The 16188-nt window shown below is 48.3% G+C and overlaps 1 protein-coding gene across 3 annotated transcripts in view; it reads right to left on the reverse strand.

Moving 5' to 3' along the window:
- OSBPL10 (oxysterol binding protein like 10) overlaps positions 1-14888 on the reverse strand; it is a 292741-nt gene extending 277853 nt beyond the window's left edge. The window contains exon 1 of one of the 3 annotated variants that reach the window (XM_034662125.1): positions 13894-14888. In XM_034662125.1, coding sequence (XP_034518016.1) covers positions 13894-14174 — 281 coding nt within the window. In that variant the 5' untranslated portion in view covers positions 14175-14888. The remainder of the gene's footprint in view (positions 1-13893) is intronic. The other 2 variants (XM_034662124.1, XM_034662123.1) reach the window with 2 other exon arrangements.
- Between the last annotated feature and the right edge of the window lie 1300 nt (positions 14889-16188).

Here is a 16188-nt window from a genome sequence, read left to right on the forward strand (position 1 = left end):
CCTTTTACTACGGCTGTTTTATCATTTTCTTTATATATATGTGTACACGTTTCTTGAGAGTAAGCTGCCAACATTGCCCCTTTGCCCCTAAGAACCTTGGTGTAACAATACTAAAATCAAATAATTTACAAGGATACAGTACTATTACCTACAGACGTCATACACATTTTCCAATTGCCTAATATTATCATTTGTAGGAAAAGAAAATACCAGATCACGAGTTCTATTTAATTATTACAAAATGTACGCTTTGTATGTCATGAAGGGAATTTATAGTTTCAAACTCAAAAACAAAGCAAAAATGAAGACGGAAACAAAACAAAAAACACTAAAAATACCAATAAGTACTCCAACGCTGGAAAGGAAAAGGAAGCAAGTGTTTAGATAAACAGAAATTCGGACAATTCCATGATATGAATAAGTACAACTTGGCCTCCTCCAAGCAAGGTCACGCTTTGCTCTTCTTCAAAAACACTATCCAGACTTCAACTTGATTTCATGGACACAAGCTGGGTCCTCTTTCTTCAGTATGAAGATTTTCTGAAGTATCTTTACGTCTACCCCATAAAAATGGCTTATCTTCTTATTCAAGCGTGAGGAAACACTGTGGAGTTTGGGCCATTATTTCACACTATTTTCCTGAGTTTCAGCGGACTCTGAAGAAATCGTGAAAATGGATGTTTGACAGAAAAACTTCAGTTACAGGAAACTCTGAATTTACGAAGTGACTCCAGGAGGGTTAAAACACACTTTGGGCCAACACAGCAACGGCAGACTTCTCATAAAGAAGCGAACGCCAGCCAGGCTAATAAAAATTACCACGAAGAATTTTACTAGTCCGAAGAGCGACATAAATGTGAACTTCTATATAATAAACGTGCAACAGGGCTCTCTCAACAGTGCTTACGAGCACAAACTGGCTTTTGCCCTGTTCAACTTTTTGGGGACCGAGCCACGGAATGAGTCAGCTGGAACATGCACTCAGAAAAGTTCTGCGCTCTGTGGTTAGCCAAGGGGGTCGGGAGGCCCATTTTTAAGGTATTAGTAATAGGGTGGGACCCAGATACCCAGGAATCTGAAAAGCAAAGTGTGTTCAAAACATGTGACCCCTTTCGGCCAAAGTCCGCATTCTGAGCTTAATGAACTGGGAGGCTTCTGTGTAAATGAGGATTCATGTGCCAGGTGTTACACAAAGTCAAAGGGCCGAGGAGCCCCCTCCCCCAGCCCTAAAAGTCCAGGTGAAGAAAGGACAGGACGAGCCAACGAAGTCATTACTAAGGAGAAATGTGGAGGCAGTGATGCTTTCTGACCAGGAAAAGGACCACCAGACATGAACCAGTCCCAGAAAGGGATTCTGCCCACGGGAGGGAAATGAAACCACTAATTAAAACAAGAGGCCCCTTCTTTGGGAAGGCCACAGCAGGAGAGCAAGGGTGAGGGATAAGACAGAATAATGATTATCTCTCAGTGAAATGAGCCGGTATAGGTCTACCCTAAGGCAAAGCCCTCCATGATCTCATCGATGAAATGAGGGGGCTGGAGATCTCCAAGTTCCTTTCAGAGATGTGGAAAGAAAATATACTTTGGAGTCAGACACACTGTGGCTCCACGACTTAGCGACTGTACAACTTACATCATTATATGCCTCAGTCTTCATCTGGAGAATAGAGATTCTATCTGCATCAGTTAGGCTTAGATCTGGCTGTGAATCGTGGTTTTTAAAAAATGCTTATTCTCCCTATTGTGGAAAATTCCAGAGGTTGGCAGCCCAAGGTTTGTGAGGTGGCTCTGATCAACAGAATCGTCAGAGGCCAAGTCTCTGCTGTCTTGATGGCTTTCATCTCAGTCACCTCAAGCCTCAAGATGGTTGCCAGAATTCCAACCACCACGTCTATATTCCAGTTGCAGCCATAGGTCTACCTTCCAAGAGCAAAGGAAAAAGAAAGAAGGGTACAAAGATGGTTCCAGAAGACTACTTTGTGAGAATTCTGCTTATGTCTAGAATATAATCACATGGCCATCCCTAGCTGTGAGGGAAATGAAGGGTGCAAATATGTATCTAGCTAGAACCTGGGGTTCCGTGACTACAGAAGGAGAGCATGGACGGATCTGCAATACCCCCATCTCATCTTAAGGATTCAACTGGATAACAGATGTAAAATCTGATGCTTCCTAGACCCGCAAATGTATTCCTTCCCTTTCCAGTAACACTGACAGCTTCTGATCTGTGGTCTCAGCCACGTCAGAGGCCCTTCACACAGGAGCTTCTATAGCCTGGCCTCTGGCCCCACCCCACCTACAACCTGCACTGCAGCCACACCAATCCTAGCTCCTCCTTCCTGCTTCCAAACCTTTGTTCTCACAAAGCCGTCCCCCAGGGAAGCCTTCCCCTGGCTCCTGTCTGCGTGAGGAACCCCTCTCCTCGACATCCTAGGTCTTGCTCACCTGCCGCCCCCCCCCCACGCTCCTGTCCATCCCAGGTGGAGCTGATGTTCTCACTGCCAGGTGTTTCCCTTATGGTAGACTGACCACCCGTAAGGTAACAGCAGCTGGCATCTAGTGAATGCCAGTCGCTGTCCTAATCCCTTCACACGTAGCTTCTCAGTCGATTGCAACGATCCTAGGACACAGACACTATATCCCCCCCATTTCACAGATAAAGAAACAGAGGCACGGAGAGGTCGTTACAGCCTGTCCAAATCCAAGCAGGTTGTAAAGAGCTGAGGCAGGACTCAAAGCCCCAGGCTTTCAGACCACAGAATCCGTATTTACCTACCACTCTAGGCTGCCTCCACCACTTGCTTAAGGGATCTGGGTGTCATTTTAGAGCAGGGATGGTCAAACTCCAGCCCACAGGCTAACCCCAGCCCACCACCTGTTTTTGTAAATAAAGTTTTGTTGGAACACAGACGTACCCACGTGTTTACCATGGGAGCATTGCACAGTTGCCAGGGAGACCGGAGAGCCCACGAAGCCTGAAATATTAACTACCTGGCCCTCTAAGGAAGAGTTCGCCCACCCCCTTTTTAGGCTGTCAGCTCCTCAAGATACGGCCTGTGCTTCTCATTCCTGAGTCCTCAGCGTCTCGCCTGGCATTTGGCATACACACAAAAGGTGCCCCACAAATATGTAGGGTAGGAACATTCCAGCAGGCCTAATTACAAGCAAAGAGGAGTGTATCTGGGGGCTGCCTGCCTACTCAGGACTTGGAAAGTTTCCCAATTCTGTCCAGATTCTACTTCACAACCAAAAGGCCAGGGAAAACTGTGGCAGTGGTTTTCGTTGTGCAGTTAGCAGCCCACCATGCCTCGGATGGACTGACCACTGCAGACCAACTGACGGTCACTTGTCTCCATCACCAAAGCCATTCGACTCCCCTGAACAAGTGGCTCAGGCAGAACCCCAGGTCTACCCGCAAGTGGGAGAACGTGAATCCTACCGCGTCCTCGGCGGTCCCATCCCACACTCCTCCTCTGCTCAGAGGTCACTGATCACATAACTGGCTTTGCAGATAAACACTTAACACGTGCTGGAAAAGAGTCGTTAAAAACTGATGTTGGTTGCCTTTCCACTTGTTATATTTTCGTCAAAATATTTATAGAAAGGGACTAACCACATAAAAACATAAATAGCCCTCTGAAAACTACAGCAAAAACATGAAAAAGTTATTCATGGCTCAAATGCCTTCTGTGACCTTCAAAGAATAGGGCTGCCACAGGACTGTGTATAATGTTTCCTAATTTTATCATAATTATTGATGTCATTGCACGAGGCACAAATAAAGCACTCTCTTTCTGGGCTGTGACCAGATTCGATCCAGTCTGGGTTATCAAAAATCACATTCTGGATGGTTTTCTTTTTAATTCTGTCTTGGCCGGGCCCCAAATCCCATCAGGCAGGAGCCAGGCAGAACAGCAGAAAGCCTCCCACATTTCCGGCACAATCATTTCAAACCTCCTTTCGGGACACAAAGGCTACATCTCTTCTTTTTCCCAGGGTTTCCAAACAACTGTCCACTAGAGCAGACTCTGAGGAACTCCAGGCTCAGCAGCAAAGGGAGACAGTCATCCACGAGGCAAACCAGATAACTGGTCACCTAGGTCCCCGTGCAGAGGAGACAAGGCGTAGAAATACCTGCCTATTTGCTAAGGTGGGGTCTAAAACGACCACCAACTCGTCCCCTCGGTTCCACAAAGTTACCCATTGGTCTAAAAGGTGAGACTCCCAGGAGACAGACTTCTGCTGAGCACAGACTGCGTCACACCTGCCGCCCTAGCAGCCCCACAAAGACATGACAAGGTTACTCTCATTGTAGAGATGAGCAAACCAGGACCCGAAGAGTTAAGTGACTTGCCCAAGGTCACCTCGCAAAGAAGAGGCTAAGCTGGAATGGCAAGGAGGTCTAACCACTTCACCACCCTGTACTCCTCCAGACTGCCCCTCTCAGAAGTCGGCTGGGATGGGGAGCAACCCGTTCATTCATACTGTGCTGGTGGAGTGGGAAATGGTTCAGCCACTCTGGAAAACACTTTGAGAGTCTCTCCATGTTCCTATCCTATGACCCTGCAATTCCCATCCCTAGGAAATTGACCCAAGAGAAATAAAAGCACGTGCCCACACGAAGACTTATACACAAGCAGCAGTTTTATTGGTAACAGCGAAAAACTGAAAACAACCCAAATGTCCACCTACAAGTGAATGGATAAATTGCGGCATAAATGCTTAACACATGCTGGAATGTGTTACACATTCCACAGAATGTAATTACTCAACAGTAACAACAACAAAATTATAATCTACTGATGGATGCAGCAACATGGATAAATCTCAGAACATCAGGCTGACCGAAATAAACCCGACTCTGAAAAGGATATCCTATATGGGTCCATCCATGTGAAACCCAAGAACAGAACCCAAAATTCATGGTGATAAAAATCAGAAACAGACTGCAGGGGAAGGAGAACTGACTGGCAAGGAGCACAGGGAAATGGGGGGGGGGGGTGTTGGATCAGAGAATGTTCTGTCCTTTCCGAAGCAGCGGTTACATGGTGCAAACAATTGTCAAAATTCATCAGACAGAACACCTGAGACCTGTGCATTTTATTGTATTTAATTATACCTTTAAAAAAAAAGTTCTCAGGCTAATGAGTCATTCAGATGACAAAATGGAAAACACGGATTATTACATGTATCCTTACTTCCAAAGTGATTGCTCAATGGTATTTACAGAAAGCCCAAAGAAAGTCTGATTTGCCCGTGAAAGCAAACTAGGTTTGCTCCCTGGCATTAGAAAGAATTTCCCTCACAAAAATGCCTACCTTGCATTTGCCCAAGGGGTCTGTCTCGTAGACAGAGATGGATGAATCCAGCAACCCTTCCTGACCAGCCCACTTAGAGTCTTGACAGCAACCCTTTCAGGACAGAGAAGGCTGTCACCATGGCAACCGGTGCAGGGTGGGAAAGGTGGATGGGGAAGGGAGACAGAGAGCTTTAGAACCGTGACTCTGTGGAGGCTGTGAGTGCCATACCCTACCCCACGGTGTCCACGTCCTCATCCCCGGAACCTGCGGACGTTACCCGACAGCACATAGAGCACCTATGATTCAACCAAGGATTTTAAGATGGGGAGAGTATCCTGGATGGTCTGGGTGAGCCCTGAAGGCAATCACAAGAGTCCTTCTAAGGGCAAGGAAGAGGGAGACTTGACACACACAGAGGAGAGGGCAACACGAAGAAAGAGGCAGAAGCTGGAGTGAGGCCTTACGAGCCAAGGAAAGCCGGCAGCCACCAGAAGCTGGAGGAAGCAAGAAAGTCATTTTCCCTTAGCGTATCCAGTGAAGGCGTGGGCCTGCCAAGACCTTGATTTTGGCCCAGTGGAACTAACTTCAGACCTCTGGCCTCCAGAACAGTGAGAAAGTAAATGTCTGTTGATGGGAGCCTCCACATTTGTTGTCCTTTGTTACAACAGCCATACGAAACTAATTGAGACTGCGAGCCTTAAATCCAGTATTGTTTTTGCCAGCTGTCCACATCCCTCCAATATCAATTCAAACTTCCAAGAAATATTCAAATTAATAGAAGTTTTTTTTTTCTTGAAAGAAAACGTCAGAGAACAGCCTCATGACTGTGGGGTAGGCAAAGATTTCCTAAACAGGACTCAGAAAGAATTAATCATAAAAGGAAAAAATTTTATTTTTTTTAAGATTTTATTTATTTATTTGAGAGAGAGAGAGAGAGAGAGACTGCGTGCACAAGTGAGGGGGAAGGGGCAAAGAGAGAGGGAGAGGCAGACTCCCTGCTGAGCAGGGAGCCTGATGCGGGGCTCGATCCCAGGACCCTAACATCAGGCAGGACCCAAGCCGGAGGCAGACGCTTCACCGACTTAGCCACCCAGGTGCCCCAGAAAAAAAATTTTAAATGTGACCATATTAAAATTTAAAATGTGTATTTATCAAGACACTGGTTAAAGAGATGACTTGGCAAACCACAAGCGAAGATATCTGCTCTATGTATGCAATGCCTGTGTGCATATGCACATATTCCCTTCAACAAACTCGAATCCGCAATATATAAAGAACTTCCCCAAGTCAATATGAAAAAGGCAAATACCCTAGTACACAAATGATCAAGGGCTTAAACAGCACCTAACATAATGTGAAACCCAAATGGCCAGCCGGCAGACAAAAAGATGCTAAACTTCATTAGTCATCAAGGAATCAAAACCATAATCAGATGTCACCGTACACCCATCAGACCGGCTGCAACAAGAACAGACACCATCCAGGGCAGATGAGGCTGTGGAGCCCCTAGAACCGTCACGCACGTCTGGGGGGAATATTAACAGACACTACCACTTGGTAAAACTCTCTGGCGGCCTCTAATTAGCTGGCCGTTTGCCAACACTGTCACCCAAGATCTCACTCCTAGGTATACACCCAGAGACATGCATACCTATGTTCTCCAAAACACGTGGCAGCGTTTTCCTGAGGACCGAAACCTGGGAAGAGCTCCAATGCCCATCTGTGATGAATGTCAGTGTGTTTGCTGTATCCACACAGGGGAATTCCAAACAGCAGGCGACACAGACTAGTTATACACAGCGACATGGATGGAGCTCGCAAACATAATGGCAAGAGCTAGACGCCCAGCACAGAAGATCACACGCTTTACGATATGAAATTCAAAAAGAGGCCTAGCTCGTGCAAGGGGCTGGAAGTCAACAGTGGAGGCCCTGCGAGGGGAAATGACTGTAAGGGGTGGGGGAGGGGGCTGGCTGCTGGTTCTGGATCTGAGTGTGTTCCATTGATGAAAATCCGTGGAACTATGTACACTTACAAGTTGTGTACTTTTCTGAACGTATGTTCAACTTCAAATTTACTCGCAAAAACTAGTTATTCAGAGATATGTGAAAAGCTTTTTTTTTTTTTCTCTATAACTTTCGGATGGCAGAAATGGATGCAAGTTCACCTCAGGAAAAAAAAAAATAATGGAAAAAAGAAAAGAGGAGAAATAATATCACCCACCATCCCACCAACAAAGGAAAACCATGGTAACCATTTGGCATAAATCTCCTCAAATACGCATTCGTTTTGCAAAGGGAGGGGAAGAGCACATCCCGCAGGGAGTGGTTAACTCAGGGAGGTGCTCAATAAATATTGTGAACCATAAGTGAATAAATCATATTATATGCTGTTTTGTGACCTAGGCAACCACCCCTTTATTATCACTGTCCGAGAAGTAATCCAGTGTCCCTAAAGGATTTGAGTATGCAGACTCACAACAGTCTGGCAAGCCAGACAGCAAGATGTGTGAATACTTTCGAAGTACACGTGGGCAAGAACATAAAACCCAGAGCCGTGATTGTCAACCCTGGTATCCCCAACTGCCTCTAAAATTTGCAGAGTACTCAAAAAGCATTCATTTTAATTCAGTGTGGTTTTTAAAAGTTAATATATGCCCCCTTCCCGACTTCCCTAAAGGAGCCAAGTAGCCCCAAAACCCTGGAAAATCATGACCAGAGGCTAAACACTGCATTCTCAAAGCACGTCAGTAATGCAGAGCAGGCCCTGGATATCTGGCCACTAAAGGCCCACATTAGGTGGGCAGTGGTGGGTCCTAAGTGAGGGTGGGCATGTCACAAGGTAAGTCAGACTTGCTGACCCAGAAGACAAAGACTGAAGTTGGCAGAGAGCAGGGCAAATGACAGACCTATGAACTCAGGGACAAGGCTACAAAAGCAGGCCGAGAACAAAGAATTACAGTCATAGTAGCTGACACTGGCCAAAACACAAGTAAACCCTGGTGTAACTTCTTCTCCGTCATTCATTCAGTCTCTTAGTTATTCGATAGTATCTCCTGAACCCTTATTATTTGCCAGACTCCGTCCTAGACACTGGGGATATAGCAGTGAATAAAACAGACAAATTATTCTCTGACCTCAGGGAGCTTACATCTCGTGCAGAGACCAGAGTAAATACGGAGCATGTCAGATGGTGGTGGTTATGGGGGGAAATAGAGCAGGGAAGGGAGACAGGAATCTGAGGCTGGAGGAGGGTAGTAGGTCACTGGCCATATAGATGCAAATGTTTGCTGGGTTCCAAGTTTTAAAATGATCCCTTCAAAACCAAATCCTCCTATCCTCGCCAAAGAACTCTGGGATAATTATGTTAATGGAGTCCCAGGGTAACCACAGCGTTCACAAAATAAACCAAGCACTTTATGGACCAGAAAGGATCCATTTAAGATGGACAAACTGAAGATCCAATAACAGCCTTCAGTTCTCCAGATCTTGCTATGCTCTGTTCTCAGCCACTTAAGACCGGTATCCTCATGTAATCTTCACACTGAACTAATGAGAAGAGTCACATCTTTTCTCCATTTAACAGATGAGAAAATGGAAGCCCAGAGCAATTAAGGAACTGGCCCAAGGTGACACGTGTGCTAAATATTGATGTCAGGGTTTGGCCCCCGAGTCCACACTCCTCTTACGTTAAATAAATGTCCACTCCTGGCCTGAGGTATACTTTTGCTGATGCTTATCTTACTTATTCTCTTCAGGATGTGCCTTTTCATTTTTTTTTAAAGATTTCTTTATGTATTTTAGAGAGAGAGTATGCACATAAGCGGGGGAGGGGGAGAGAGAACCTCAGACTCCCTGGTGAGCGTGCAGCTGATGTGGGGCTCAATCTCACGGCCCTGACATGATGACCTGAGCCGAAATCAAGAGTCAGATGCTTAACCGACTGAGTCACCCAGGGCGCCCCTTGCCTTTTAATATAACTTCACAAAGTTCTTACAACCCCACCACTCACACACACACACACACACAATTGGAGGTGGGTTACATATTTGCAATGTCTCCTTTTCTCTAGATAATAAAAACTGAACGGCAGTGAAGACCCTCAAATATTTAAATACCACTTCCTAGATCCAATTAGAAATTATTTTCTCAAACACTTGATGTTATGAGCAATCCCAAAATAGTTCCATTTGGGTTGGAGATTAAAATTAGCCTTAGGGGAACGCCTGGGTGGCTCAGTCGGTTAAGCGTCTGCCTTCAGCTCCCGTCATGATCCCAGGGTCCTGGGATCCAGCCGCACATCTGGCGCTTTGCTCAGCAGGGAGCCTGCTTCTTCCTCTGCTTGTGCTCTGTCTCCATCTCTCTGACAAATAAATAAATAAAATCTTTAAAAAAAAAATTAGCCTTAGAGCAAATGAGAGTTCATATAGCCAGTTTCTCACTAGGTATAGATATCTCAAACTAAACACAGCCCGAAGGAAACTCCTGGTTGTCCCTCATTCCTCCCCACAAACATGCCCCCCATGACCCTCATCTCTATAAAGGACACCTCAATGTCCCAAGTCTCTCAGGGCTGCAAACTCAAAAGTTCTCCTTGGCCCCTTTCTCTCATCTCCTCACCCAACCCATCGGCAACTTCTATCCCCCCACCCCAGATCTGCACTTTTCCTCCACTTCCCCTGTCCCCCAGGTGCAAGCCCCCAGCATCTCTTGCCTGGACCCCCACAAGGAGCTCCTAATTTGGTCTCTCTGCTTCCCAATCTGACTGACCCTTTGAACATCTCATCTCCACATAGTACCCAGACTGAACTTTTTTTTTTAAGATTTTATTCATTTCTTTGACAGAAAGAGAGTGCACAAGCAGGGGCAGCAGCAGACAGAGGGAGAGAGAGAAGCAGGGTCCTTGCCAAGTAGGGAGCCTGATGCGGGGCTCGATCCCAAGACCCTGGGATCACGATCTGAGCCAAAAGCAGACGGTTAACAGACTGAGCCATGCAGGTGCCCCCGGAATGAACTTTTTAAAGCACACATCAGTGTCACCTCTCTGCCTAAAACCCTTCTGGACCACCAGAACCCAGGCTTAAGTTCTCCCCCCGGCCTCCAAGGCACCGTGTGATCTGGCAATGGCCTGCCTCTCCTAGCTCTTGGGGTTCACTCGCCCCCTGGTTCACACCACATGAAAACCAAAAGATGAGTGAACAGCTAGTGCTCTAGACGAAAATGTGAATAGCAGTAAAGACACGAGATCCACACAAATTAGTTCCACAAATACTTATTTCTCATCAGTTTTTTAATAGAGTTGACCCTTGAACAACAGGGGTTGGAATTGTGCCGGTCCACGTATACACAGATTTTTTTTAGATAAATACAGCAGTACCATAATGTATTTTCTCTTCCTTATGATTTTCTGAATAACATTTTCTTCTCTCCAGCTTACTTTATTGTAATATAACAGACAAAACGTGTCAATCAACTATTGATGTTAGGGGTAAGGCTTTTGGTTGACAGTAGGCTATTAGTAGTTAAGTTCTGGAGAAGTCGAAAATTATATGAAGATATATGACTGTGTAGGGGTCGGTAACCCCGAGCCCCTTAGTTGTTCAACGGGTCGGCTGTATTTTTTTCATCTTCACAGCACCTGCCGCTTCCAAGGTCGTCTTGTTCATCTGTTGGGGATGCATTTACTCTTCCACACACCTTACAGAACTACATTTACTATTACCCCCGAAACTGTCTCCCTTAGCTGTACTGATGAATTATACAGTCTCCTTAATACACATTTTGCCACGCTCTGATTGTTTCACACTCCCTCAGCCAATGAGTGTGAGCCAAGTGTTCTGGATGTACTCTCCTGACTTGAGGGTGTCCCACGATGGGCAGTCTCCCCTCTCACGGCCACTCTTCATGTCACCTAGTTAATCTTCTGGCCCAAACTGCCTTCCTCGGGGCGTGGTGACCGGCCAGGTGTGCTACAAGTGAACCGCAGCCGGATACGATGTTGTTAGGATATATGCTATATGGCAACTCAAGGTCACGCAAGAGGACGTCAGAGTAAAAACTGCTATGGGGGAGAGGTACCGCATCCTGGGAGCTGGTGAAAGGCGCGGTCAACGGCGTGGCAGCCTGGAAACGCATGCTAAGGACTTGGTGGCTGGAGATTTGTCATTGACTGCGGGCAACTTAAAAAGTACTGCCGAAAGAATATGCCAGGAGGTCCAAAAGTGAAGGTACTTTGAATCAGGTCATCCCGCTGTTTGTACCAAGGCATTCCCCCAGACTAGCGAGCTCTGGCCTCCGTCCACTTTTTAATTCTGCATCTCCTCCGCTACCATGGCGAGGATGCCTGTGTGTTTTGCACACTGGAACAGCTCCAGCTCTGAGAACAGTGCCTGGCACATAGTAGGTCCTCAATAAAAAGTCTCTGGATAAACAAACTCACGGACAAGTGAATATATTGTCTTTCTCCTCTTCTCCTTTCCTTTTCACTGTTCCAGGCCTCCCCTTGAGAAGGGAAAGGTGTGCCATCACTGAGTCATCATAAATCCTCTCCACACCACTAATGGACCCCCGGCCACAGCTCAGAGAACAGGGATGCGGAGAACAGAGACCTGGACACTGAGACATTAACCATTAGAAAGAGACAATGCTTTTGGAGTCAGTGGTTGACTGAGAAAATAGTGAGTCTACTGTGGTTAAGAATAAGCACTGGCGGCTATGGGTCACAGTAAACAAACTGAACAAAGATGAGACCTCAACGGTATACACAGTGCATCTCACCTACGTAGCCTGCAATCACGTAGATAGTATTATTACTCTTACTATTATTGCTATTATCAATTTTGCCTCTTCTCAATCTGCCATAACCCAAATACCCCAGTGGATTTAAAATTATACAAAAGCATGAGTGACTCCAATTCCTCCTAAATCCACTGCAAAGAACAAATCCTTTAATATGCATTGCAGGTAAAATACCATCCCCAAGGGAAACAACTGTAATCCAGGGTAAAATCTCTGTTGGCCTCATAAGCTACTTATAAAAAAAAAAGAGAGAGACAGCATTAAAAGTGACTGGACAACACACAAACCAGATGCTGTCACCAACAAGGCACAATTACCAAGAACGGTGCCACCGCCGGATTTCATCATCTGATCTCTCCTTCATCCTACACACTCTACCTGTTCTTTTTCAGCTTTCAAAAACTGACGGGGGAAAGGAAGAGGCAACAGCAGACACCAGGCCTATTTTGAGAAATAAAAGGATTCAAAAGTTATAGTGTAACTTCCACTGACATAGTAGCAGATCTCCGAGGAAACCCAGGTGACTCAGAAAGTTCTCTGTCTGTAATATCTACACAGAAAGAACTCAGCTTCCATACTTGGGAAGTCCTCTTCCTCCTAGTTGAGTTTCATGTAAATAACCGTCTGATCAAAGTTTCAGGGGAAGCAATCTGTACATTTCCAATCCATCTGCAGGGAGAGAGCACCAAGCCATCTAGTGTAACCAGCAGAGAGAAGCAAGAGCTCCCTGGGTGTGATTCAAACTTCACAAGCGTCCTTAAAGACCCCAAGTCCTAACGTCCAAGGGCTATTAGGGGCGAGACAAAAGATCTCATCAACAACCTCTCCAAAAAGCCCCATTCTTCTTGTGTGGGCATTTGTATCTCCCTCTCACTTACTTTTGAAAAACAAAGTTTAAAAAAAAAAAACAACGTGTAAATAGCAGTACCACTTCTGCTCCATCCAAGTCTTCCTTGCTATCCTCTCTATTGTGCCCCACATATTACCACCAATGCAAGTGTGCTGGGAGCCCCTTCCCTGGACAGCCCCATCCTTCCACGTGGCCATAACTAGGTTTCCCAACTGTGAGGGTAAAGTGAGTGAGCAAAGAACTTCAGAAGGCACCTACAGGGGAAAACATAACAATTTAAATAGCAAATTGTCCCATTTCCGAAGGGGAGAGGTTGTTTAAAACAACACCACCACCACCACCAACAACAACAACAACTAAACTTCTGTTGCAGAGATTGGAGGTCTCAGGACACCAACGGGGCAGGAGGTAGCACGCGCTCCGGAAGGCGCTGAGAAGTGGTAGGTTTTGGTGGTGGTGCTGGCGCTGGTGGTGCTGGTGCTGGTGGTGGTAGAGGTGTTTTTAAAACACTAAAGTTGTGAAGGAACTATATTACCGAGAGAATTGTTCTGATGGGACCAGCTGTATTAAAGCTTTTCCATCCAGGCACAAAGCACGCCCCCTCTGTCTCCCTTTCTCAGCCATTCTTCGGGAGTGAGGGAGACCGCTAGCAGGCAGAGGGCCCTGGGACCAGCGCGCTCCTCCTGCCACTCGTCCCTGCAGGTGCCGGTACAGAAGAAAACCGGGGCTCTCGCCCCCCTCCCCGCCACTGCGGTGCGGTCCTGGGGTGGAGTCACGGCGCGCCCCATCCCGGACACCACACCTGGAGAGGAGCCGGGTCGCAGGCAGGGCCCCCGCGGAGGCAGCACCCGTTCGGCCGGTGGCACCGTAGCGCACGCACACACACAGACACCGAGAGCGGCGCGCGGGGAGGGGCGCGCGGTGGCGCGGGCGGCGGGCGCGTTACCTGTTCTGCCAGCCCTGGAGGAGGTTGGTGTATTTGCTGAGCACGCCCTCGAGCGCCGGCTCCCTCCTGCGGCCGCCTCCTCCGGACGGACTAGCGGCCACCGAGCCCGGGCTGCTGCGGCTGCCCCCGCCGCCGAGCCCGGCTACCGCCGACCGGCTGGAGACCCCCCGGCCGGCCAGGGAGCAGGAGGGCGAGGAGCCCGCCGAGGTGGCGCGGCTGCTGCTGCGACTGCTGCTGTTGCTGCCCCCGCCGCCGTCTGCGCCCTGGGCCGCCCTCTCCATGGTCCGTGCGCGCCAGGAACGCGGGTGCCCGCCGCGGTAGTGGCCCCGGCGCTGGAGATCCCGGCGCGGCGGCGGCGGCGGCTGCTGCTACAGCTCCCGGCGCCCGGGCCGCGCGTGGCTGCTCCAAATCCCCGGGAAATGCCTGACTCATACAGGAGGAAGAGGAGGAGGCGAAGGAGAGCTGGGAAGGAAGCCAACGGGGCTGGATGCAGCTGCGGCCGCCCCTCCTCCTGCCGCGGCCCCGGCCCCGGCCCCTCCCTCCGCACTAGTTTCCTCGGCAAGTTCGGAGCGGGTGGCCGGTTCGGCGAGCCCTCCTCGGGTTCCTCTTCCTCTTCTTTCGAGTCCCAGCGGCCGCCCAGGCCCGGGGGCGGGGGGCGCTGCGGGGCGGCCAGCCGCAGGGTGGGCACGCCCTGTCACCCTCGCGTTCCTTCTGCCGCCCCCTCTCGGCTCCGGAGGGGCGAAAGGGAATCTCCACGCGCTGCTCCCCTCCCCCAGCCTACCTCGGGACCTGGAGGGAGGGGCGGCCCCACCCACCGGGTCCGCCCGGATATGGAGCCGCCCGGCCTGCCACAGGCACGCGCGCACAGTCCCTCTCCCTGCCTTCCGCACCGAGCCTGGGCCAGACACACGTACACGGCAACCTGGAAATGAGCCTCACAGGCCGAGCAAAGTAACGGCGGCGACGTCCTCCAGGTCCTCCTGCAGGTCGGGGAGGGGAGGGGAGGGAGGGCAGGCGCTGCTTACAGGTGAGCTTGCCTGGGCATGTTCACGCTGCGGAGTTACGGTAAATGCATCACGGACACCGGTGCCCCGACTGAAGTGGGGCAAGAGAACTCAGGTTCCTGCGAGTGCCTGCTTACATTGACTGCTCTGGGCTCCTCGCTTGCCTCACCCTAATCCTCACACGGATGGACGCATAAATCTGGCGAGTCAGGTCTGGCGAGCGGTGTTACCATACAGCCCCAAGCCCCTGGGAACCAGGGACCCTAAGACGGGTAAGAGTGCGCTACAGGCGAAGGAAATCAACAGAGATTTACGATCATAGTGAAGTATGTATTCTCTGCTGGCTGGAACATCTTCCTTGCACCCCCACCCCAAGATACACTGAGCTGCTGCAACTAGGTCTCTAAATCTAAAATTGTTGCTTTTTGGTAAAAGTAGATGAGTTGCACTCTCTCCACCCCACTAATAATTTTTGTGATTATATCCAATGCAATCTGGAAGTTTCTAAAATTACCTAGAAAAATAGCTTTGAGGAGCTCAAACACCACACACACACACACACACACACACACAAAGTGTGCTAGATTGATAGGTAATCCCTGCCCAAAGGATCTACAAACGCATAAAGCAGATAAATAATTCAACAGTTAAAAAAAATTGCTAAATGGAATAGAGTCCGCTCTCATGGGGGCAATTCCCCAAGTTTGACCCCTTTCTATAGAAGCTTCATTTCCTTCCAGAGAGCTTTCAAAGGTGATTTACCTCTAGAAATTTTCATGAAGAAACTTCTGGGGCTGATTAGAAGTAGTTGTGTCCTGAATAAATTACAATTCCAGGTGCCTATACAGTGTGAAAAGAGAAAAGATCCCCTAAGGAGATTCCATGATAGAAAAAGACTGACTTTGAAGCCAGACCAAGCTGAGTTGGAATCTATGACCTCCATGGAGTTATCTCTTTTAGCCTTAGTTTTCTCACCTGCAAAATGGGACCAAATGGTACTACCGGATGTGATCAACTATGTGAGACTGTTTATTTGTTCAAAATATTTACCGCCTCTCCCTATGGGAGTATCCTCCCTCCTCATTGACCTCAGGCTTGGCTGTGGGGCTGCTTTGGCCAGTGGAATACAAACAGGTGTAGTATATACCACTTCCAAGCATAAGCTTTAAGATCCATCATGTGGTTCAACCATCTTTCTCTTTTCCTTCTGCCAGGCAATCAGCATGTCCCAAATAAAGGATCCCCTTCAGTCTGGGTCCGGGAGTGAGAAGACGTGTGGAATTCAGCAAAG

Source organism: Ailuropoda melanoleuca, chromosome 6 (assembly GCF_002007445.2).
Source record: "Ailuropoda melanoleuca isolate Jingjing chromosome 6, ASM200744v2, whole genome shotgun sequence".
Lineage (NCBI taxonomy): Eukaryota > Metazoa > Chordata > Mammalia > Carnivora > Ursidae > Ailuropoda > Ailuropoda melanoleuca.